This window comes from Stylophora pistillata, chromosome 4 (assembly GCF_964205215.1).
Source record: "Stylophora pistillata chromosome 4, jaStyPist1.2, whole genome shotgun sequence".
Classification (NCBI taxonomy): Eukaryota; Metazoa; Cnidaria; class Anthozoa; order Scleractinia; family Pocilloporidae; genus Stylophora; species Stylophora pistillata.
Genome location: NC_142522.1, coordinates 573,928 through 599,336, shown reverse-complemented (window position 1 = coordinate 599,336; position 25,409 = coordinate 573,928). Strand labels below are relative to the sequence as shown.

The following is a 25,409-nucleotide window of genomic DNA, read 5'->3' as shown; positions in this document are numbered from 1 at the left end:
GCGTCTTGATGCGGGCGAGGTTATTGTAGGAGATGGGGGCTTCTTGTTCTGTATGGAGAGAAGGGGCTATGTAAAAGCGTGGGTGTGGACACCAGAAGCTACAGTACAACATCCAGAAGCAGATGAGATATTTCCCTCCTGTTTCGAGGATTAATTGCATGTGTGGACTCAATTTTGACATAATGCTCTATTTGCATACATGAAGTGGAAACCTAGCTAAGAAATGCGACCAAGGTGGATTTCAAACAGCATTTCGTTAACACAGGCCAGCGGGGGAATGTTCCAGTGAGTATAGGAGGTGAAAAAGAGCTTCAAAGGTTTGGCTTGAAGCGACAACAGTTAGTTCAGTTCTTGTATGATGTTTTTTTCGAAGGGGAATAAATTACACCTGAAAACCTAGCCTCATGTGTCCCTAATGCCACCCTCTCTTTGTGTACGAGGCCTTTCTGGCAAAAGAGGAGCGACAGTTCTGGTGACATATGTGTCAAAGTTACTGTGTTTACATTTCTGTGTGAAATAGAGGATACTTTAAAAGCCTATGAGCATTGTGTAACTACTCGTGTGCACGAAGTAATTTGACCCTATTCGGCCCGAGCTTTTTTTTTTAATCTTTTCAGACCGGGGAGGGAAGCGAATTCCGTCCCCTTCACCTCCGTAACTTCCAGAATATTTGAGCAATGACAAATAAATTTAGAGGGCATATAGTATAGACTGGAAGATCAGCAAACTGATGAAATTTTATTTCAAGGTTTTAGTGTAACACAACAGGGTAAGTCATGCAATCATCAAAATGTTATCACAAAATATACATAAATAATACAAAATTTCCACGGGCTCGGACTTCGTAAAACCAAGGTTTACTATACTGATTCAAAGAGCTATATGTTGTAGTATTGCAACGTACTGCTAAATGATCTTTTTATATGAATAAAACTGAAGCGTATTCAACGAGGGAAAACGTTTCAATATATTTTCAACTCACGAGCACATGGCATTGCTTTACAACCTCACAACAAACGTAGGGGGGAGACTGGAACAAATACTACTCAGTCTACAAATACACCACAAAAACGAACTGGTCAGCATTAGATTCCATCCACCAAAACCACCTCGGTCGAGAGGGACTAAGGTGGAATACTTAACAACTTGCAAATCATAACCGAAGATTCTCGGAAATCCGCGCGGAGACATAACCGAATACCCGAAGAACAAACAGAAACAATATGGCGGGAATTTTAAAGCGTGAACAATTTGCCTGATGGTAGAGAGGTCAGCATTAGATTCCATCCACCAAAACCACCTCGGTCGAGAGGGACTGAGGTGGAATACTTAACAACTTGCAAATCATAACCGAAGATTCTCGGAAATCCGCGCGGAGACATAACCGAACACCCGAAGAACAAACAGAAACAATATGACGGGAATTTTAAAGCGTGAACAATTTGCCTGATGGTAGAGATGAGGATAATTTTGGATACATAACTTCTGTTGATGAGGCGTATAAACTCATTGCGGAATTCGAAACAGGATCGACGACGACGAAGTGTTCTTGCTTTAAGGCTGACAAAGGTTTCGGAAACACAGGTATGCCCACATATAGTTGAAAGCGTTACGTCGTACTAGCTTGTATCACTCTCGTCCTTGCTCTACTGATCCTATCTTCCATCACAATTTAAAAACAGATCACTCGAACAGAAGTCACAAAATACTCTGGGAAGATCCACGAGACATTAAAGGTACAAAAAATTCCTTTTAATGGTGTGCCTTTCATAATTTTGGGAAGGAAAGTGTTCGATTGGCAGCACGGCAAAGATAGAAAAGCTGGAGAGAAAAGGAAACGAAAAGACGCAGAAGAAGTAAATGAAATATTGCATTGTACATACACATATATTTCTCATCCGCAACATTAGTGTTACTACTGTCACCTATGGCTTGTGAACCCGAAAGGTCAGATACACATCGATCACTGGGTCATATGACTTTGATCTCAGAATACTTTTATGACAAACGCGATAACACTTCAATCTCGGCTAAATTGAAGATGGTTTAGAACTTACCAATTATAAAAACCTTTCACTGACGTATGCTGCTTACAAAAGAGAAAATAAACGCAATTCTACGCTTTTTTATTTCTATCAAGCTGTCGTATGTCGGCTCCTTATCTTTCAAGGCATCACGCAATGACACTTCTGTTTCTTCATATTCCAAACAATATACAGCTTGAGAAATGCACTATCACTCATCTTACGCTGATATACTTGTCTTTTACAGAAGGCTGGTCACAAAAATTTCGTGTTCAAGAAAAGATTTCTCGTTCAAGACACGCGTAAGTTGACTGCAAAGTACAGATAAAAATGCGAGAAATTTTATTTTTTGCAGAGCACAAGGTAGTTCCACTCATGTATTGACAGAACGAATTCGGTTTAATAAATCCGATAAGCGTTATCACTGTCCAAAATTCATGCTACATAATCACCTGCTTATTGACTGGAACGAAACTGGGTCTCGTTTTTGATTATTCAAGACACTTCGAGCTTCCTGATGTTTTTTTCTCTGTGTCTGGGACGTTAGTGTGGTCAAACAAAGCTAACACACTGCCAGCACCAAGTTGTCTTTTCATCTACGTAAACGCCGTGAATCAGTTTTAAAACCTGACAGAAAAGTTGAGTTGAAGCAGCGGAAAAAGCTTATTTGTGCACTGCATCAGAGGCATTCAGTTTACTATTACAAGGCATCCATTTTTTCCTTCAAATGTATGATTTTTAGTCTTTCAGATTCAAGAAGAAAGCAAAAAGAGATGGGAGACCGCGTCTAGAAATTTGCGAAAAGCTTTACAAGGGATCGCTAAGTACGAAAAAAGGATTTACATTGAACTAACTCTCATTACAGACCATCAGAATCACTTTGTTGGCGAGGTAACTTAGTGTTCAACACGAATTAATGCAACGGTCAATGAAAAAAAGTACGCGGCGGGCAAGCCGGTCAAAGTGTGACATAAAAGTGCCTGTACATTTTTTGCCATGATTTCGTTTTCTTTGTTGTTGTTAAAGTACAATTTCAAACATTCTCACAGTACAAAAAAATGGCAAAGGAGTAAATAACGTATAAGTGTGTATTACTAGGGTGTTCCCACTTGAAATAGCGAGCATTTTCACAGTTCGAGTTTTTTATTTCTATAGGTCGCTGGAATATCTCAACCCCTAGATGAGAAGATCATCAAGAGGATTCACGAGCTTGTTGCGGGGGGAGTTAAGGAAATATATGAAGAGAGACGGCATTTGAAAATCTTTGTGAAAGAGGTCTTGTTTCCAGATGATCAGCACAAGACACAAACCGACGATACTTCCCTAGGACATCTGACCTGCGCACGCACATGTATCGAGCTACGGTTAAAAACCGCATTTCAAGAATTGACCCGGCAAATGTCCACATAAAGACAGATAAGTGGAGAAAAGTTTACAGCGCTGATTCCGTTTTCTTTTGTCCCCACTCAGAACAAGTAAACACGCCTATGGAGGTTCCAGTCTGGTCTGAAAATGAAAAAGAAGAAGGTGATCACTGCAAAATGAAGCATTAGGGTTCTTATTTATAGAGTATTGATTATGGTATATCTGTGATCTTTGCCCCTCCTTGACGAGACATCCCTTGATTTTACCATACCGCTTTCTTTTGTTGTTGTTGTTATAGATGAGTTGGATGAGGAAGTAAGTCTCACACAAGAGGGGGGAGAACAAGAGTGGGCAATCAACTCAAAGAGGAAATGGCAATGCCAAAAATGTAAAGATCACAGAATATTAAAACTTCAAAACAGTTTGGTTTAAATATCAAGAAATTAATGTTACGAGTAGCAGCCAGTTATTGGTAGAGTTTTATCAAGTCCATCACATTATTAAATTCAGAGTTACTTTATTTTGGAGAAGGAAATTGAGGAGCTGTAATATACTTATCATCATGGCAGGACCACATAGTAAAATTTGTTTATAGAGACTTTTGGAGGAGAGGGGGAAGACTTGTGACAAGCTGGCTGACATGTACATGAACTTTACCAAATGGGTTAAGTGCTCGGTATTTCAATCAGCTATGGCTCAAATTAAACTTTGCTTTAGCTTCAAGTTTATTCCTTTGTGTTTGCCTTTCTCTGTGTTTATTTTTCAAGTTATGTTACACAAAAGAACACAAAAATAATAATGATTTTGAATATTAGGAGCCTGGCATAAGCAAGAAATCAAAGTTAATTTGGGTAATAAAGTTAATTTGATCTTCCAATGTTCTTTCATTTCAACCACTAATAAAATTTTCCATTTAAATTTATCCTCTCCATTGTTTTGGATGTTGTATGTAAAAAAAAAACAAACAATCAAACAAAAAACATTCAGCAACAACTGTCCTATGTTGTGGTAAATAATTTATCACAAAATACATGGTATATTATGATTGTATTTACCAAAGTGGCAAAGGCCTTTCACTGTCTATCCATAAATTAAAAGGGGAAATAATTTGTAAAATGTAAGCTAATGATGCTTAGATGAGAAAGCATCACAAACATTGATACATGCCTTAGTAATTGGACGGATAGATTACTGTAATAGTATTTTATATGGTTTACCAGCTAGAGAATTATTTAAGCTCCAACGCCTTCAAAATTCGGCAGCAAGGATTATTTTTAATATCCCAAAGATGTGTCACATCACACCAGTTCTACGAGAACTGCACTGGTTACCTGTTCAGTTTAGAATACAGTTCAAATTTATCATTATCACTTTCAAAGCAATTAATGGACATGGTCCAATCTATTTACAAGATCTTGTTAAGTTGCAGCAGAATGGACCATAAAACTTAAGATCTAGTAATAAGGGTCTCATGCTGCAAGCACCAAATGCCATAACAAAGAAAACATCAGGTGATCGTGCTTACATGTGTGTAGCACCTAAACTTTGGAACAGTCTTCCTTATAAAGTTCGTAACGAGACTGATTTTAGTAAATTTAAAATTTTACTTAAGACTCATCTTTTTAATTTAGCCTTTAATTAGGATTGAATTGTGCATGGTTTAATAGTTTTTTACAATTTTTTTTACAATTTTTTTCATTCTTTTTTGAGAATTTAGATAAGGTTTTTATTAGTTTTGTAAATTTGATAAGGGTCTTACTGTAATTGATTATCTGATGTAATTATTATATTCTATAATTGTTATACACATTTGATCATATGTAAATGGAATTTGCGCACTACAAATATTAAACCATTACTATTCTACATCTTGAGTGTATAATTAATCATCCAAGTGAAATAGGTTACTTGAAATCAATGTGAAAGATTTGTAAGATATTCAGACCCCTGATAACAATTACTGATGTGCTGATTTGTAGTACTTAAAGCTAATGATTTTAGAGGAAGTAGAGGAAGAAACTTCTGGATATGGAATTTTGTTGCAAAAATCTGTTAAATCAGTTAAAAACTCTCTCTTATCATATTTCAAGAGTACATGATTGCCACACCAAAACCTTTTGTATTCTACATTGAACACCATGTGATGATTATGGTTTCAATAATAAAAGCTGCTAACTTAAGAACTTTGCAAAAATATCTATGTACAAAGAAATAAATTGTGGTTATTTACTCCAGTAGCAGGTTAAACCATTCCTCTCTAATGGAAGTAACAGAAATTGTCATGATGGTGGTCTTGGTGGATGGAGAGAGAAACATCCACCAAAACCACTTAAATCTAATTTCATGTCTTATGATTTCATTATGAACGTTTGGTCAGCAACTGTGCATTATAAGAAATAATTAGCCAGAACGTAAACTGCTAATGTTTTGGGGGAATATAATTCTTTTTCTTCCTTTAAGGTCTAACACTGGCCATAGATAAAATTCAAAAAGTACTGTTGTTGATTTTGAACACTATTTTGGTGGACGTCCACGCCCGACATCCACCAAAACTACCAAATACCTTGGCACCTTTTAAATATCGGAAGTATCTGCCTAAAATTGCGCGAAACGTTTTATAATATTACCATCAAACAATAAATTAGTACTTACCATTTCTCGGGTGTAAAGTTTTGACGCAATTTTCCAAACAAATATTCCACTCAAGTCATCGGGATGAATCGGCATATTTTCGTAGCTTCCAAACTATATATAAGAAAAATACGTCATGAGGTGTCTATCATTCCATCTCAGTCCCTCTCGACCTAGGTGGTTTTGGTGGATGGAATCTAATGCTGACCAAACGAACTATTGACCTCAAAACATAGCTCCTCAACTGTGGCAGTCATTGTCGTCCACGGAAACAACATGCATGACAGCCGATTACGTGACCTGACAAGTTTCCATTTATCCCGCGATAAATGATAAATTATCGCGCGATAATTCATTAGTTATCGCGCGATAATTTCCATTTATCGTGCGATAGATTATCATTTATCGCGCGATAATCTCCATTTAGCGCGCGATAAAAAAATGTGTCATGTCACCTATGGGCCACCGTAAAAATCCGCCGCTCGTATCTTACAAAAGAGGGCGGTCGCTCAAAGACATACTCGTGAGGGCTAAACTTTGAATAGACTACTCTAAACACGCGCTCGGGAGTCGTGTAGGCCCGTCAACCCCATTTAACGCATTGTTTACGTTGCGTGACAATGTTTTGAAAGTTTTTGGAACAAATAAAAAAGACGTAGCAGACAATCTGGTTATATCTGGTAAAACTAGTTGCAACTTGTTTTGAACTCGAAAACACTAGTTATCAGTCAGTTAATTTACCTAATTGTAGCTTCCACATATTTTTCAACATTACGCTTGTTTACTTGAATGTACGTTTCCCGAAATAACATCTCGGTTTAAGCAATGTCTTCATCAAAGCGAGGGATTTTAGAGCGTCTTGATGCAGGCGAGGTTATCGTAGGAGATGGGGGCTTCTTGTTCTGTATGGAGAGAAGGGGCTATGTAAAAGCGGGAGTGTGGACACCAGAAGCTACAGTGGAGCATCCAGAAGCAGGTGAGATATTTTCCTTTTGTTTTCGAGAATTACTCGTTTGTGTCGATTATTCAGCATATGCACAGTGGAAATCTGGTCACAGGGATCAAAAATATCTTCGGGATTATTTATAGTTGATTGATCTGTGTTGGCTAATTTTAATCAAACACCAGTTTCTTATTTTGGGGGGAACAGATATTATTTTAAGGAATGACCCAGTTGTGACCTGGTATTAGTCATTTTCGTCTTGCTTCCTAACAAACTTGAGATCTCTTCACACATATTCACTTTAAAGTTTGATCCGCATGTCTATTGGCACACGTGCGAAAATATTGAGCGATTTTTATCTTTTATCTCGATTTTTGAGTAAAAACTCCATCGAAGAACAAATAATCGCAGCAATGCGACAGAAAAACTCCTTTGGGGAGCAAAATATTTCTTTTGCGGAGCAAATAATCGCAGCAATGCCACACGAAACCTGCAGCAGACAAATAATTGCGATCACGATCGCCGACGCGAGATTGGAAAATCGGACGATACCGGAGAAGGCCGAACTGAATTCCGAGCATTATCCAAAGGTTTCTATCGTTACGAATAGCCTGCGAAGCAAGCCCTGGGGGAAAGGAGGGGGATTGGGGGGAGCGGAATGTGCGGAGGGGAAAGGGAGGGCTTGCCACAGACCCCCACTAACTAACGAAACGCCCCCTATTTTCATATTCATATCGTCCTGCATGTGTCAATCAGCGCCTCTTAAAATTAACCAATCAGAAAGCGCCATTAGCGAGAGCTCAGGGAACTATGCAAACTGTCAAAACAACAAATAAAACTTGCTCCACGTGAGCGAGAAATGTCAGACGACAAGGAGAATCTGGTATCAAAATCTAAGAGAGGGATAAAGCCAAAAGTTAATCCAGAAGGCGTAGTTTGCCGGTTTCGTAGAGTAGATTTAAGAATTACATTTGGAAGTGGCTTCAAGAGTTTTGTAAATATTTTTAATCAGATACGATGAATATATTTTGAACTGCGGTTAGCCTGCAAAGCAAGCCCTGGGGGAGGGGAGGGGAATTGGGGCGAGCGGAATGTGCGGACGATGTGCGGCCTCCCTTTCCCCTCCGCACATTCCGCTCCCCCCAATCCCCATCCTTTCCCCCAGGGCTTGCTTCGCCGGCTACGAACGGACGGACTTACCCTCTGGACAGGCGATGTACGCACTCTGATTTCGTTGCATCATGGTCGTAAAGCGGAATGTGCGGACGATGTGCTGCCTCCCTTTCCCCTCCGCACATTCCGCTCCCCCCAATCCCCATCCTTTCCCCCAGGGCTTGCTTCGCAGGCTACGAACGGACGGACTTACCCTCTGGACAGGCGATGTACGCACTCTGATTTCGTTGCATCATGGTCGTAAAACGGTCATTCCCATCTTGATGCGTTGAAGTGAACTTCTTTGGTGGCAGCGATGTATAATGGGGATTCACTGTCTGTTGCCGTTCCTTCGAAATTTAAAAAGTTTGACGGGCCTGCGCGATTCCCCGTCATTTTTCCGTGACGAATTCGTTATTGGGAGGCAACTGACGTTATTAAGAAAGATTCGAAACTACAATCTGCCGAATCTCGACACAAATGGCAACAGTTACACTCACAACCGATGGCGGGATGAATAATTTCAAAGTCAGAAATTATATTCCTAGACGCGAGTTATTTAACAGGGAATTGACCCTTGACATGCAAACGCATATTAAAAAGACAGAGACCTTGTAAAACAAGAAGTTTTTCCACCAAGCGTAAATACGGGATTTGTAAAAGGAGAAACCTCACGCCTCCTAGATGAGGGTTTTGAGAAACGATATCTCTGAGTTATTTCTGCAGGAGAAAAGTGTACTTTTAAACAAAGAAAATAGCGCGTGCACAGAAGAAAATGTTGCCTTTTGTAACACCTCAAAACTGACCCCTCTTATTACATCGCAGACGAAACTCATCAAGAGATATCCAAATAAGACCTAGACTTTGAGGGTAGAAGATTTAAAAGTGCAAGCGAATGGTAACACCTTTCAACGGTCGACTGTCTTTTGCTTTCCGGCCTTCCGGCGTTTCGCCTCATGCAAGGTAGAAGTTTTCATGGATCAAGGGACTCTTTTCATTGCTCTAATTAAACTGCCCTTCATTCAATTATCAAGATAGAAGATTTACCACACGACACTCGCAATTAGTTAATTTTCCCTCAGTGAGGGCGAGTAAATCTACAACACGATTGAGTACATATATCTTATTAACCAAGCGCGAGGGCCGTACTAGGAGAATATCGGCCCGAGGTCTTGACAGTACGGACCGAGCGCAGCGAGGTCCGTACAAAAAAGACCGAGAGCCGATATTCTTCCAGTATGGTCCCGAGCAAACTTGGTTAATAAGAGATTTATTATACGACTGAAGTTCAAAGGGACACAAATGCGGTATCATTCGGGACTATTCGGGACAGTGCCCGGTCCAATACCTGGAGAATATTGGACCAGCAATAGAGCATTTTGATTGGTTGATTTTAGTTATTGGCCCTCTGACTGCCCGACTCGTGTAATAAAAACAATAAATGTCCTTGCAGCAGTAACGCTATGTAACGCAACATACTAAACGCAACAATGGGCCTTTTCGCTCCACAAAAGGATCTGAAACACTATCAATTAAAATGCATAAAACATTTGTACCATTTGAGTGCGTTTGAGTGCGTTTGGTCATAGCTGTAGAGGAAGGATCAAAGTGGTCATACGAATCTTTGAAAGGCTTCAAACTACGACGTACAACAAATTTGACCTTCTCGAAAACCGGTCTCAAATTACATGCTAAAAAACAGTGCTTGCGTTTGTCCTTGAAAACGATAGAATAGGTGACAAATACGTGCGAAAAATACTTCTACACACTCAGAATATATCAAATTGTATTTACCTATAGCGAAAGGGAGAAGAAATGGCTTAACTTTTATGTTCAGTCAAAATCTGCCGATTTCTTCCTCTTTTACCGCCATATTGAAAACAACGCTACCACAATACAATGCAATCGGAGTGCGCACTAGCTCACACTGCCTGCTAGATAGCATGGTATCTACGACTTCACAGAAGTCTGTTGATAGAAAAAGGGTGACCTCAGGGATCAGAAGCTGGGGATCAAAACCAATCGTCCAGTTGTGTATGACACATTTATATGAGGTTTCTCAGATGTCTTCACATCTCTCATTGGTTAAAATCGTTTATGATTTCGGTTTGCGCACAAATCACGCCATCCGAGTCTAGGTCTCATTCTATAACAATGGTTTCCATGAATGCAGACTGAGCAGGAAAACTTTATTTATGTAATGCAGTCACTTGCACCTGTAACTTGCAGTCTATAATCTGGCACGTAATCGATCGCGCGCAAATTTGAGAGAGAACTTGTAGCCTGCGCATGAAAAAAAAAAGAAGGAGCATGAACCCTAATACAAAAATGACCGAGAAAAATGTCAATAATTTGGACCAGCAGCTCTTTTAAGAACTTGAAGAACCCTGGTCCAGCTTTTACTCCTTCATATGGTAACACCATTTGTTGTGGAGACGATCATGACTTGTCCCTGCAAATAAACGGGATTCTTTGATGGAGGAAGATGGGAGGGAGTTAAGAAGTCGTTTATAGTACATTTCATCAGCACAAACAAGCGGGGTTGTTTTATAGTATAGAAGGTGAAAAACACAACCACTTGCGAAAAAAGAGCATCAAAGGTCTGGCATGAAGCGACTTTTTCTTAATAGCGGGAGAACGGTGTTCTAAAGCAAAGCTACTTGGAGCCCTGTTTAAATTACATGGGTCTCCCAAATTTGTCTTGGAAATTTTACTTTCCTTTTTGTGATATTATGTGTTACCCTTTAAATCTCCAAGAAGAATTTGACAGCTTTTTATCATCAGGTGATTCATCAGTCAATGGATTTAAAAGGGGCAAAAAGGGAAGGTGGCACTAATGTTTAAACTAATTTGCATATTACTCGTACTTTTTTTACATCGTCGCGCGAGGCAGATAAAGTCAATCCTGAACAATGTTTGGGTTGAAACGCCAAAAAAATAAAAAAACAAAACACTGTTACTCCGGACATTCAAGAGTAGTTTGATCAACTACGCCAGGTTATTAGTTAGGAAAGGGGTCAGGTAAAGGAAAACGATTATCTGAACAACAGTGGAAAGAAAAAACGAACGAATGGGTAAAGGGAGGAACAGGGAACATACGAACGGGAAGGGGGGGGGAACGAGAGTATGGAAGAACGGAACGTAGAGGAACGGGACACAGGGGAACCGGTGAGCTGTACAACCGGGTAAATGAGAAACCTGATAATGGGGGGAGGGAGGCTGGGGAACGGGGGAAGCTAGGGAACGGAAGAACCTGGGGAATAGGGGAACCTGGTGGCGGGAAAACCTGGGAAACGGGAGAATCTCGGGAACAGCAAAGCCTGGGAAACGCAAGAACCTGGGGAACGGGGAAAGGAGAAAGGAGAATGGAGTTTTGAGAATGGGAAATGAAGGTCGGGAACAGGGGTTGGAGTACAAAGAGCATAAAGGGAGGAACAGGGAATAGGGAATGGATGGAGGCAAATGGAAAATTGTTGAAAAAATCGGCCTCTGTAATATGAATAATATTGAGTGCCAGTGATAGACTAGCACTCAATAGAAAACGTGGGATGGATAGCGCGCAAGAGGAAGTTGGAACCAGAGAGAGGAATCTTATAACGAGGATTTTAAAGGAATAATTTATATGGTAGGATGGGAAAAGTAGAATGAGGACTGGAAAAGCTTAAATGTTGGGCTGAGAATGTAAAAATGGAAAATAAAATGGGAAACTAAAAACAGATTAGAAAGACTCGATCGGGGTGTGGGAATGTTTGTCGTCAAATATGAATGAAAAAGAGAAGAAGGGACATCAAAAATAAGGAATGAGGGATAAATTATGGGCAATGGGAAATGAGATGTAGAGAAACCGAAAAATGAAATCGGGTTTTTGTTGTTGTTGTTCCAATGGTTGAAGAAATTTTCCTTACTAAATTTTTTTTCCTTTTTAGTCCTACAGCTGCATAGAGAGTTTCTCCGGGCAGGCGCTGATGTGATGCAGACCTTCACTTTCTACGCCAGTGATGACAAGTTACGAAATCGTGGTAATACGGCTTCCGAGACGATTGGGGTAAGAACAGTTTAGCAGAAGTTTCTTTTAAATCAATTTAAGGTAATGATTTAAGAATTAACTGTGATCGAGTTGTCTTTGTACGTTTTGTTTTAGTGTGAGCGCATCAATCAAGCCGCTTGTGATCTCGCGCGTCAAGTGGCCAACGAGGGCGATGCCCTCGTTGCAGGTAACATCTGCCAAACACCCTCATATATGTCAGGACTTGGTAAAGAAGCTGTTCAGAAAGAGTTCCAGCAACAAATCGACATTTTTGTCAAGAATGACGTGGATTTTCTGATCGGAGAGGTAACCTTACATCTTTACTCGCCTTACTTTACTTCATCATGATCAGTGTTTTAACCAGGAAACAAACACAAGACGTTTCTGTTGATGGTGATTTTGAAATAACTTTGGTTTCCTTTTTCATGGCTTTCCATATTGGACATGAATTATCCTATTTGCAGCACATGGTCCTCTGTCATGAACCATAGTTAATCTAGGGAATGTAAAATGTACATCAGAAATTTTTGGATTTTATACGCGTCAGTAAGGGAGGTTAATTACCTTATTCCCGCTAGCAGATTTCATGCGTTTTCATATTAATGGTTCGAATTGTCTTTGTTAGTTGTTTTTTTATGTAGAGGAGGCAGAATGGGCCCTTGAAGTAATGAAGACCACAGGAAAACCGATTGCCATGTGCCTTAATATCTGTTCTGCCGGAGATTTGGAGGGAGTGTCTGTTGAAGAGTGTGCTGTGAGAATCGCTAAAGCAGGTAACAGTTATTTGGAACTCCACTACTGAAGCATTTCTTTGTCGTTCCTTCGATGCTTTACTCGCATGAATGTTCTCCCGTTTTTTTCGAGACTTTGACAACCGAATGCTTAATGCAGGGTAACCGCTTAATACGGTACCACATAACATAGGTTCGACTGTATGCAGTGAAATGCAGGTCACGTGGTAAGCTCTTGGCTAATAAAAGGGAAGAAGGAAGAAAAAAGCTACCTTGAATTATAAAATGTTGCAGTTGTCGTTGTTTTTTTCTTGCAGGTGCTGACATGATAGGTGTCAATTGTTACTATGACCCGGACGTGTGCTTGGAAACTATGAAGATTATGAAACAGGCCTTGGAAAATGAAGGACTCAAACGCCATTTGATTGTTCAGCCAATGGGTTACAAGACACCGGAATGTCAGGACCACACCAACCCAGCCAGAAGGATGGGGATTACAGGACTGGCGGAGTTTCCTTTAGGTTTGATAAACGATAATGCAATTTAATAATTGACTGTCGAGAGTGATCTGGAATGCGTGTGGTTTTGCTTTACTTCATTCTGTCACTGTTCTTAACCAATCAGATGCTGAGATTTATTGGTCATGACTGTGTTACCCTGCACCTCCTCTCAGGTACTTTCATTGTTTCCGCTCTTTGATTCTCATAGGCCCTCATAAGGTTTACCTCTTGTTCTGATTGGCCATAGCTTTGGCACGTGAAAAGGAATGGACTTTAAACACGAAGGCGCGCTATAAAAGGAGCCTCTGGTCCCACTAGGCCATTTGTCAATCAACCGTCGTGTGATGTAGAACTCTTAGAGGCAAGTCAGCTTGAGCTACAGCTACTCCAAAGCAGTGAACAGCGGGCGCATTCCTCAAAATTGTTTTATGTCTTCATCACAATACAAGAATTTTTGAGATTTGTACTTCCTTTCTCCGATGGAAACCGTCTTTATTTGTGGCGGTAAATTTGAGATCGAAGTAGGTGGTTCGCACGTTACCTCATGCCACCATGCTGGTGGAAGTAAATAGATATCTCATTAGCTCCTTTTGTTCGTCTACCAGCATTTAAATTTGACCCGCACACGTCAACGGTGATTGACAAATGAGCCTAGGTCTTCCCAGGGAAGACTTCCTTATATAGCGCGCCTTCGTGTTTAATTTGAAGGGCCACATCGGCTTGCGACCGATCACAAACTGTGGAGGCCAGAACCACTTGATTAAGCTAGAAAGTGTACCTCACTGCTCCTAATATAATACTGGTGTATTAGTAATTTAAATTAAAACTTTTATTTCCAAGATATTTTCCTGTTTGACTCATTCCATCGGCGCAAAAACTATTTATTTTCCCTTTTCTTTTAGCTATGGAGACTCGTTTGCTGACTCGTTTTGACATGTACAAGTACGCTCGTGAAGCTTATGATATAGGTATTCGATACATTGGAGCATGCTGTGGAATGGAGCCGTATCACGTTCGAGCCATAGCTGAAGAGGTCTGTGATCACATGTCAAGAGTAAATATAAACTAAGATGAATAAAATTAAAATCGTTTGTCCCACAATGTAGATATTACCAACCTGACAACGGTGGCTCGTTAGGAGAAATTATAGTAAACGTTTAAAATAAGTCCTATCTAATTAGCTGCTTGTCAAGCGCATTTCTGATTCAAGCTCCACAAAAGAAGAACTCAAAGTGCAGGCGCTAAAAAGCCTTGTTCTGTGTTTTCTACACGAACATTTTTGCAGGAAAAATGCAAAATGCATCGTCGAACAAAATGGATGAAAACGTGAATGCAAATGGCTGAGTTTGAAAGCTTCCTTTCTAGCAAGCCATTCCACTATCTTTGTTGTATATTATGCATTTCATTGACAAATAGGAAATGAGATAGTTTAACCTTTAATTTAGACTTAACATCTTTTGTTGTTGTTATCAGCTTGCAAAAGAACGAGGTAAATTACCTCCCGCCAGCGAGAAGCATTCCCCATGGGGTGACGCCTTACGGCAGCACACCTATCCTTGGGTAAGAGCCAGGTAAGACGATACTCCAGAGATTAAACCAAGCGAAGGTAAGTTGGGATGGAAAGCTTGGCCTCTGAGGAGAATACTTCCAGCCGCACATTTGCCGGGGTTTAATCATATTAGGGCCAAGTGAGACATTACCCCTGGATTGTGGCGTGATGTAAGGTACTTGTTTGACAAGCTTGATCAATAGGCACTCGCAATCCCGCAAGCCTGAGGGTTGAGGTCCCCCCCCCCCCCCAAAAAAAAGATGCTATCTCAGGGGTAAAGGTGGCTAAAGTTCAATAAGTGCTTCCGTTGATAATTTGTTTGGAAATGCTGATCCTACAATGGTAACATTTTAGACTTTTAGCTAAACAAGTTTTGGTAAGTCCGACTGATATAAAAAAGAAATTAAAAATTAGCTGAAGTTTTGAAAAAAAAAAATACTGTTGATGATTTTCAGGGCTCGCCGATCTCACTGGGAAAACTTGCAGCCTACTAGTGGTCGGCCGTTTAGTAGCGCTTTACGCGAGCTGGATTCTCAGTGGGGAAATCTTAAGGTGACAGACAAGAATATGATTCAGCAGAAGACTCTGACTACAGATGAAGAAGTGCATAAGCTTGCAGCACGCGCAGAAACGCACTAGCACTCAAGCCTGAAACTGAGTATTCGTGTTCAGATTGCAATAATCTTGGCTTGTTCCAAGTCTTACCTTGCTGAGTCAGCTTACTAAATAGGTTTTTGAAGGGACATTAAATGCCTTATTGCGTGATCAGATTTTTTGTTAAAACGCTAAAAAAGAAAGAGTTTGTCATAATTTAGGATTTGATCCATGGGATTACTGGGTAGTTATAAATTTTAATTGGGAACTATCTCAATGAACTTCTTCACATAAACTCGTTTAGCTTAATTATAGCGGTGTCTTAATCACTGACACGCCTTTGGTGTGCTATGGTTATTCGCAGAAGCGCCAATGCCTTGACATCTGAAAATTAAATAAAAATTATGAAAGTGTGCTGTAAGAGTTAAAAGATGCATAATAAAAGATGACATTTTTTACCTTTGCTTTGCTTGAAACATTTATTTGTTTTGCTGGAGAAGTCTATTCATAAACTCTGAGCCAGGTTTAACACTTTTACAATCATCTATTTACATGACATTCATGCAGCATCAAAATCACACAAAGTACTGAATATCGACAAGGTGTAATTAACAATTATTCCACGAGCACGTGTTGGATATGAGATGATAGATAGCCAACAAGGCGCGTAGCGCCGAGTTGGCTATAATCATCTCATATCCAACAAGCGCGAGTGGAATAATTGTTTTACTAAAACCGTTGAATTAAATTATTAAATTTTATTAAATTTTTGGCTCCTTTTAATTTTAAGCTGACACGTACGCTTGCCATATTTGTAGATTATGGTATATTGGCTAATATACCATAATGGCTAAGCCAATAAAAAGTCTTGAATTACATTATCCAATGATCTAGTTTTTAATAAGTTCAGTTATTTCTTTAAAAAGTATCTACACAATTCAGCTTGATTAATTTCTTTCCAAACCGAAATGGGGTGTCGATGTATAAACATTAGAAGTTGCGCATAATGAACAGGCACACACCGTTTTTATTCGGTCAAGATGAAATCTTCTAAGAAGCCTTCTGGTCAGAAGCATGTGTTGCTGAATTATTTAACTCTCCTGTTGCGAAGACAAAAAGCCGTTCAATCGTTAACGGGCTATTTTTTTGGAACCTAGGAACAGGAAGAAGATTCTGTCTAACGGTGGGGAGGGGGGAGGTGGAGGGTGAGATGATTGTGCTTTGCGGTCTGCTTTACATTATATAGCAGTCTTTCCTTTGGTTAATTTGGCAGCTTTTAGTAGCCGTCTTGTGCGCACAGGTTCTGTATCGAACAGTGGTTCTTTTACTACCGTTGCGGGACATTTGGCTCCCAAGAGCTCCACTTCGACCCGGGATCCGAGTTCCGTGAGTTCAAGAGGTAAATACGCCATTGCGATGCTCTCTTTAAGTCTGTAACTGTACGAACCAGACGTCGTGTTACCAACAACCTGCCAAAGAGGTTTGCTTTAGTGAGAAGTTCACAGAGATACGATTCTAAGGAATATGATTTGAGAAATGGTGAAAGGGGGATGGGGAATGATGTGGTAGGACTTAGAGGGTAGACATAAAAAGACGAGGAAGGTGGTAGAAAACTTTGTCAGATGGACCATAAGGCTACGCGATTTTCGAAAACCATAGGCGCTGTTTTGTGACTCAGAGAAATTTTAAGGTCCGAAGATTCCTTTTTTCCTGATCGAATAAACTTTTACGGCTTATTGATGGAGAAAAAAAACCACTTGTACTGAATCAATAAGGTACTGATGTAAAATAGAATCGTGCGATCATAAGTTGTGAAATATCTTTACCAGAGATAGGTTTTATAAACATTTTCGGAGAGTGAAAAAGGAAACGAGAACAATAGTAGTTCACAAGTAACATACTTTTCCTCCAAACCAAATAGTTTCATTTCCTTCAGGATCCGCATCAGTTGTGTCAACCGTCAACATACAGAGTTTCTTCTCGATTCCATTCTCCTTGTGTTGAAGTAAACTTTGTCGCCCAATGAAGTCCACACCCTGTGAACAAAAAGCTTAAGTTCAGTCGCCACATGTAATATCACGATAATTTACGTCAGCGTTTAGTTTACCTTGTCAAATTTGACGAAATAATCCAAGCCAGCCTCCAGAGGGGTGGTGTCCATATTCATCTGATGGAAAATGAGATGATGAAAACAATTTTTCTTTACAGAAATACCATGTGACTATTTAGTTTCTAACCCTTACCAATCTCTCGGTCAGCGGAGACAGACAATAGGGTGAGAAAAGCCCAGTGGGATTTTCAACAGAAGTCACGTAAAGAAAGAAAGGGTTCCTTTCTTTCCTCTCCTTAGTCCTCTCTTTTTTGCTCTCTAGCTCTTATCACTCGTCCTAAAAAAAACCGATTGCCAGGAACAGGCGAACCGCTACTGGTTGCGTCTTTTTTTTTCATAAGACGTAAAGAGGACGTCGGAAAGGTCTCAACGAGGACCACTACAAAAAAAAAAAAAAATACCAAACGGACAAAAAGGAATCAGATTAACATGATTACGCCTCATATCCAGAGCGTGGCCAGAGGATGCTCGGCTAGTGAGAGATTTAATTGAAACACACAGTGTACCTCTTGTCCCCAAGCCCTAAATCCTTTCTCAATCCTCAGCGCCGTCATGGCATAAGTACCAAAGTCTCCAATGCCAAACTCCTCCCCAGCTCTCAAAAGAGCTTCGTACAGCTCGGCTGTGTGTTCATTCTTGTGGTATAACTCCCAACCGAGTTCACCTACAATGAACATTTCATAAACACTTGTAATTTGTTAAACGAGGCAACGAAATTAGTACAGTCAAACCTGAAAATACTCAAAGACATTCTGGTCAAGAAGTCCAGATCAGAGTTCCACTGGCTAACGCTCTCACTCACCAGAGTACGAAATTCTCATAGCACGTACAGGGAGACCAGCTAGTTCCATGTCCTTAAATGTCAGGAATTTAAACTGGCTGTGGCTCATATCTGTGGGGGTAAGTTTGGAAAGGACGCCGCGGGAGTAAGGGCCTGCAATACCCAACACGGAGATATTATCTGTTACATTTTCAATAGTGACGTCAAAATTCCCTTTCCTGGCATAATCTTGTAACCATCTACAAATGATTGGAAAACAAAACAAGTATTTTTAACAAATATCCCTTTCCTCGCTTCTTGCAGTGGAAAGAGCGCATAATCTAGTTTCTATTTATAATAAAAGAAAGATGGAGATTGGTGAGGAGGGAGCGGTAAACGATGACGAATGCAGAGCCTTGGCACGATAAACAGTTGGATCCCCCTCTGCGACGTCCACCTATCTATTCATCAAGTTGTTTTAAACAACTGACTGACTACTAAGTTGCACAGTTTTTGTTGTTGATCAATACAGATGCCTATGAATTTTACTTTACAAACATAATGTAGTTACCATAACTTAAAGCGCCGCACTAACCTGAGATCGTGAAATTCTGTGGAACTTCCTGTCAACAAGAAATACTCTTCAGGTGATACGGTGGATACAGTCAGCTCAGCATATACTCGGCCTCTTGGACTTAACATGTGGCTGATGTTGGTGCAGCCGACCTACAAAGGAACGAGAAATCTCAAACCTTTTATACAGTTCGTTCTGCATCGTAACTCATTTGCTGCATTTTCCAAGTTCTCGATTGCCCAAAGACAGGCGCTAGAAAAAGGTGCGGGGAAAATGCTTATGGAACTTACTCGTTCATAAACTCATACTCAGGTTTATAGATTTGTTTCACGTGAAAATGGCATGGGTTTTGTTCTGTTGCGAGTAACATTTAGGGTATACCGTGTGGCTTTGTACTTGAAATGGAAAAGACACGAAAATTGTGAGTTATTTGCTCCGGTACAAAGTATTTTAAAATGTTTGTTAAATGATTAATCTGTTTATTCAGGCTTTAAAAAAATCAGTGAAATGAGACAACTCTGATCGGCGGCATTCAGTGAGTTTCAGCAGAATTCACTTCCTTTAAAGACAGTTCTCTTTCAACGTGAGAAATTTAAGTTTGCCAAAAAAGCTTCTTCTATTTTGGTCAAATTACGTGCCCGCGAACATGGTAACGAAAAAGTACACAGTGTCTGTAGCAACTGAAAACATATGTCCAAACTTCACCAACGAAATCTGGCTAGCAGCAAGACCTTCCGTCCTTTACCTTGGGTAAAACATTAGCAACCATTATATCCATGAATTTTGAAGCATCTTTTCCTTTCACTTCAAACTTTCCAAATGGTGTCAGATCGATAATACCAACTTTATTGAGAACTAAGTCATACTCTCGTCCAACCGGCTCAAACCAGTTTGTTCTCCTAAAGCTCGGCTTGTAACCACCCTCATCGCCTGGCAGTGCAAACCAGTTTGGCTGCTCCCAACCCACGTGGAATCCCATTTCTGCACCTCGTTCTACAAGACGCTGCAAATAAATAAAGCGTGTATCAAAGTTTGAAAGATATAACATTATTTATTGGTTTGAGTACTGTTTATCAACCCGACAAATTGAGGATACGAGAATCCAGGTCTTAGCACAATACATGGATACTATCGAGCAACACACAAATTAGCAAATTGATCACTTTTGTTTGAGCAGAGTATTAGCTGCATTTCCCGTGTCACAAGCAGTCTTCTTGTTTTTACTTTCTATTCTTCTTGGTCCCTCATGATAACTTAATTTGCTCTTTTTGGCTTCAAGTCAGCTGTTACAATTATCTAGAGTCAAACCCTACCTCAAAAATAGCATTCTTTCTGACAGGTCGCCCTGCAGGCCTTTCAAGTTTAGGATGACCAACTTGGTTATTCAAGCCATATGATTCCCTCGTTTTAGCCATTACATACTCCTTTGATGTCCACTTGCCATAGCGACCCTGATCTAGTTCAGTTAAATCATAAGGTGGCTCTCCATCCAGCATCCAATCCGCAATGTATTTACCAATGCCACCTTAGGTCAAAATTTAAAAAACTCCATTGCATTGACTTGAGGTACATGGAGCTGTATTAATTTAGACCTGTGTGCTATCAAGTCACTATCAAAACAAAATGGTTCAACTATGATGGTAAATGCCCCGGACTCTGGGTTGAAATATGCAGGTTTGAGATCTGCCCAGGTAATTGTTTTGTGTTCTTACTCTCTCCCCCCGGAAGTAGAAATGGGTACCAGTGAATTGTGAGGGAAACATTACAAGCATAAGAGTCACGCAGCTGGTGAGTTCAACTAAGTGAATAAACATATGGTAACCAGGAAAAATATCTAGAAACAGAGAGTAACTTTCACATTGCATGTACTTTGTATCAGCATGCATGTACCTGCATGGATAATGCCATAACCAGTGCCAACAGCCAGCCACATATTAGGCACATCAAATGCAGGTCCAATTATAGCACTGACATCAGGACTGTAAGTTATAGGACCTGACACAACACTTGCAATATTTGCATCTGCGAGTACTGGAATGCGTTCCATTGCCACAGCAACATTATCACTGATTCTGTCTAGGTCACTTTCAAAGAGTTCCTTCCCAAATCCTGGTGTCACACCATCCCACCTGATGAAGTTGTAAATAGTCATTTAATTCCTTTGATGCTGGAAATAATTCTTCTTTAAAAAATTGCTGCAAGTCATAAAAAGGCTGTGGTTCTTCACATAGTGAAGAACCACAAACAAACTGAACCAAACTTCATAACTTTGAATGGAATATTAAATAATGTTGATCAAGGCAAGGTTAGACTTAAGTAAGTATCTGAACAACTGTTCACCCACCCCTCCCCTAGCCCAACATTTGACCTAACTTGTTATTGATTGACTGTTGTTGGGTTAGGGGAGGGGAGGGGAGGGGAGGGGAAGGTGCATAGTTGTTCAAACACTGACATTAATCTGAAAAGTTTGGTGTGCAAGACATGAGCGAATAAAGTACAAGTCAAATACCATTCATCCTGCAATTTCATCTTCTCTGGTAGTTCATATGGTCCAAATAACAAGCCTTTCCTCTCCTGTCTACAGTAGTAAGATCCTTCAAGATCCCTGATGACAGGTACCTCATGCTTAAGAGCTGCAACTTCAGGAATGGTAGACGTGACAACATACTGATGGTGAATGGCTGCCATTGCAAGCTCATGTCCTGCCATTTGACCAACTTCCCGACCCCAGAACCCTAAATTAAACAACAATAAAGTGTATAAGTATTAGGAAATAGCATAACAAATGAAAGTAAAATTCAATAACCACTGGTTAGCATTTACTATCATGCTGTAAATGCATTACATTTCAAATCACTTGCTATGGGACCTCAAACCCCACAAAATTAAGTTGGCTCCACACCCTAAAATACTTATGAGAACATAGTACTGTTTTCACAGAAAATATCAGCGGATCATCATAGTGACAAGCCTTATCAAGCAGCTCAAGATATAATTTATACAGAGATTGGGGAATTCTCTCATCCCACTAATTTTTACATCTGTGAGCCCCAACATCAGTAAGCATATTGTCCATTGTTATCTGTACATTCCTTAAGGTGCTGATTAAAAGAATTTGTTTAACAGTCAAGGACTTCTTTCATGGGTGATCATTTCCTTTAATCTCCTGACCATATACTTGATTTAGGGATGATAATGTGGCAAGAAATTAAATGCTAATCACTTTTAAAAGTCAAAGGGTTAGAACAACAATTACAGTTGTTAAGTTTTCTGAAGCTAAATGAAACAAGACCATTTCATGCAAACATTTTCATTTCCATCTTTAGTACCTGCAGCATTGACCACTTGCTTGGCTTTGATGTTTCCATGTTCAGTGCGAACATCCCAGCAGCCATCAGTTCTGTGATTCAGTCCCGTCACAGGTGCTGGCAGGTAAAGACTGGCTCCATAATTTCTTGCTCCAATTGCCAAGGCTTGCGTCAATGAGTAAGGATCAATGTGGCCATCATCTGATAAAGTTAAACATAATTTAATGCATTATAAAATTACATACTTGACCATCATCACATCTATATAAAGCGAATAAAGAACTGAGCATGCTTATCTACAAGGTAAATTACAGTCAAACTGGTATCAAGTGATCACCCACTGCTAATGGCATGTTGGCCACTTGACACAGGCTGACCACTTAATATAGGTTCCACACTACAGGGATATTATAAAGAAACCATAAAAACATCAATTTATGCCATAATTAAACACTTAATGTGCAGACTTACACAAAAATACTACGAACAATAATTTTGGGAGATAAATATGGGTTAAATTTTACTTCAAAGATCACATTAATTTTGGTTCCACTTTGAGTGACAATTCAATACAATACAGGCAGTCATAGTAAAGCTGCAGTAAAGGGTGATCACAATTACTTAATAGGGGTAAAAATCACAACAATTGAGGGGTAAAAATTTCAGGACTTTTGAACTGCTTCATACAAGGTGACCTCTTAAAAAGGTGCTGCTTGATACAGGTTAGACTGTAAATCATTTTAGGTTACTGTTGCCGAAGTAAAACTAACCAGGATTGAATAAGCCTCCCAAAACATCATCCATTTTTAATAGTGGATGCATTTCTGCAATCTCATCTGGAGTAACCAGCCACTGTGGAGCCTTATGCCATCCATGTCTCTGCATCTGGTATTTAGCTTCATCCATGCGTTCAGGTGTTGTACACAGCCGCAAACTGCCTGGTGTGTGGAATCCTACATTCTAGGAGAAATATCACCATGAATTTATTACTTGTTGTGATCACAGGAGCCTTTCATCAACATTTTCATTAACCCTGTAGACTGTAACATCATAATGCCTTTCTCTTCATACTGTTCTCAATACAATTCCTACAGAGAATTTGTTTAATAATCAAGAGGTTCTTTAGTTGGTAATATTTTCCTTTATTGTCGAGACTTTGGCGTGTGATTCATTGATGTGCCATCCATTCTAGTCAATCTTACGAGTCAAAGGTTTAGAAAATTTTATTCAAACTAAACAAAAAAATATATAATCATTTTATCTTAAAAGCAACCTTTTGACAAAAAAATCTGAAATTGGATAATTCTTTTGCAAACATTTACAGTGAAATCCTGATTACCTGCCCTGTTTCTTCTTCCAATTTTGAGTAAAGCTGAATGCTGTAATAGTGAAGATGTTTGACATTTATTCCAGGGTTGAAATATGTTGTCAGCCCAGCCTGTTAACAGATGTGAAAACAGAAAGATGTTATTTATTCACAAGCACGAGTGCCCCCCCCTCAAGGGATTCAGCCTCCATGCCTTCTGATTTTGCAGCCAGATACTCTCCCACTCATCTGCCAAGAACTCTTCACTGAGATAGTGACAGGCACCTGTGTGCGAGAAGGCTCAGTATGCCAGGACCGTAAACTGAAGAAAGATGGTTGACTACTGCTGGATGCCCTATACTTAATGCAAGTCCATGAGTAATTTTTTTCGACTCTATATCTAATTACAGTTCAACATGCTATGATTTACCCTTACACAAATATGCAATCTACTTACAGCATGCCATGTTGATCCCGCTGTTAATTCTGATTTTTCTAAGAGCACAACATCCTTCATGCCTTGTTTGGCCAGATGGTATGCAATACTGGTGCCCAGTACACCACCCCCAATGATAACAACTTCTGCATCTTCCTTCAAACGTTTGTTCAGTTTAGATGAACTAAAATGGAAAAATTAATATTAAAGTACTGCATACCACATTAAAAGCAATGTCACTTTTTCATGAACAATTGAGATTTTTTTTAAATTTCACTAAGGCTAGATTGTCAGATAGCAATGCCTCTTACCAAAATTCGATTTCAATTGGTAATTTCATCAAGGAAAGCAAAAAATTTTTGTTTATCCACATTTATCAGAGGCGATCAAGGGACTTTTTTCAAGTTGCACTGCTTCTATGACGTCTTCTTAGCTTTTAAAAACATTTATCGTTATGAAGCTGTTAAAAAAGGTGTGCAATAATTGTTTAAGCTATATATGAGAACAAAATTGTTACGAAACATTTCAGTCCTACATGCGATGAGCATCGCATAAATATTTCTTAACTTGAAACATAACTCACTGCTCGACTTGATCTAGAGAACTTGACGACAATTTTAGTATATTTATAGAATCACATGGAAACTGATGATTGTTACGCGACCACTGATCAAAGACTCCTCACAATGCCTGCGACAATGGTTGTGAAAGAACTACGACGTACAATTTTGAATTGAAATTACGTATATCATGAAAGTATATTTTGCATTTACGTGTATTTATTTTAAGTCTGATTATTCATCTGATATATTTTCTCCACTTAAACTTGTAGGTTACTTAGCTTCTAGCTAATTACACAGGACCCTGATGCATACAATGCTTTCATTCTCATCGTCATCCTAATTTAGGATCTTACTTATTAACAATCTACCTCGAATCTGAGCTTCCATGGCGCCACGAAGTGGTAGAAAGAAAAGCACAACGCTTACGACTGATTTTAACGCTACTGCTTCGAAATATTCCACGTAGTAAACTACCAACCCTGAGGACGTTCGCCATGTTTACATCTTCCACGTTATTTCGTATATAGCAAGTTTTCGCAAGTATGATACTTGAATTGGACTACATGCCGTCATTCATAATAGATTGACCAATCATAGAGGATTTTTAGGGGTGTCAACCAATGAAAGTGTCGCTTTGAACAGGTAGCCTGACAAGCTTTCAAAAGCGGGATTCCGTTCTTTTTGGAGCGAAACTTGAAAAACAAGACAAAGGAACCGGACAAGCACGAACGCCTGAGCAAAAGTCAAGCGGTAAAATTAATCAGTACTGCACTGCTTGCTCACGATGCTCAAAGAACAATACGTTGTCTGTTGAATGATTTTGTACAGGCACACTC

The 25,409-nt window shown here is 39.6% G+C and overlaps 2 protein-coding genes and 2 long non-coding RNA genes across 4 annotated transcripts; 2 read left to right on the top strand and 2 right to left on the bottom strand.

Moving 5' to 3' along the window:
• The first annotated feature begins 1,259 nt into the window (after positions 1-1,259).
• LOC148731964 (uncharacterized) lies at positions 1,260-2,328 on the top strand. Its single transcript, XR_016000652.1, has 3 exons — positions 1,260-1,584; positions 1,683-1,736; positions 2,272-2,328. It is a non-coding gene; the product is annotated as an uncharacterized LOC148731964 (long non-coding RNA).
• A 15-nt stretch (positions 2,329-2,343) lies between these two features.
• On the bottom strand, positions 2,344-6,364 carry LOC148731963 (uncharacterized). Its single transcript, XR_016000646.1, has 2 exons — positions 6,042-6,364; positions 2,344-3,530 (listed from the first exon to the last, which is right to left on the bottom strand). It is a non-coding gene; the product is annotated as an uncharacterized LOC148731963 (long non-coding RNA).
• Positions 6,365-6,718: 354 nt separating this feature from the next.
• Positions 6,719-15,979, top strand: LOC111324403 (betaine--homocysteine S-methyltransferase 1). Its single transcript, XM_022927988.2, has 8 exons — positions 6,719-6,996; positions 12,042-12,160; positions 12,257-12,448; positions 12,768-12,915; positions 13,191-13,394; positions 14,276-14,406; positions 14,847-14,944; positions 15,378-15,979. Exons 1-8 carry the CDS (start codon positions 6,846-6,848, stop codon positions 15,559-15,561), a joined length of 1,227 nt encoding a protein of 408 aa, XP_022783723.1. The 5' UTR covers positions 6,719-6,845; the 3' UTR covers positions 15,562-15,979.
• LOC111324311 (dimethylglycine dehydrogenase, mitochondrial) lies at positions 15,968-25,106 on the bottom strand. The gene is made up of 15 exons (XM_022927883.2): positions 24,942-25,106; positions 24,032-24,194; positions 23,608-23,706; positions 23,039-23,228; positions 22,290-22,469; positions 21,470-21,695; positions 20,851-21,089; positions 20,274-20,485; positions 19,706-19,963; positions 18,982-19,112; positions 18,429-18,646; positions 18,133-18,290; positions 17,624-17,683; positions 17,418-17,552; positions 15,968-16,985 (listed from the first exon to the last, which is right to left on the bottom strand). The coding sequence occupies exons 1-15, from the start codon at positions 25,067-25,069 to the stop codon at positions 16,755-16,757; spliced, it is 2,628 nt and encodes an 875-aa protein (XP_022783618.2). The 5' UTR covers positions 25,070-25,106; the 3' UTR covers positions 15,968-16,754.
• Positions 25,107-25,409: the final 303 nt, after the last annotated feature.

Excerpts from the sequence above, each read along its gene's own strand:
- LOC111324403 (XM_022927988.2), top strand. The coding sequence starts at position 6,846 with ATGTCTTCATCAAAGCGAGGGATTTTAGAGCGTCTTGATGCAGGCGAG. Across the intron at positions 12,916-13,190 it reads TGTGAGAATCGCTAAAGCAG|GTGCTGACATGATAGGTGTC; the intron begins GTAACAGTTATT and ends TTTTTCTTGCAG. Across the intron at positions 14,945-15,377 it reads TATCCTTGGGTAAGAGCCAG|GGCTCGCCGATCTCACTGGG; the intron begins GTAAGACGATAC and ends GATGATTTTCAG.
- LOC111324311 (XM_022927883.2), bottom strand. The coding sequence starts at position 25,069 with ATGGCGAACGTCCTCAGGGTTGGTAGTTTACTACGTGGAATATTTCGA. Across the intron at positions 23,229-23,607 it reads TGGAAGAAGAAACAGGGCAG|AATGTAGGATTCCACACACC; the intron begins GTAATCAGGATT and ends TATTTCTCCTAG. Across the intron at positions 19,964-20,273 it reads GAAAGAATGCTATTTTTGAG|CGTCTTGTAGAACGAGGTGC; the intron begins GTAGGGTTTGAC and ends ATTTATTTGCAG.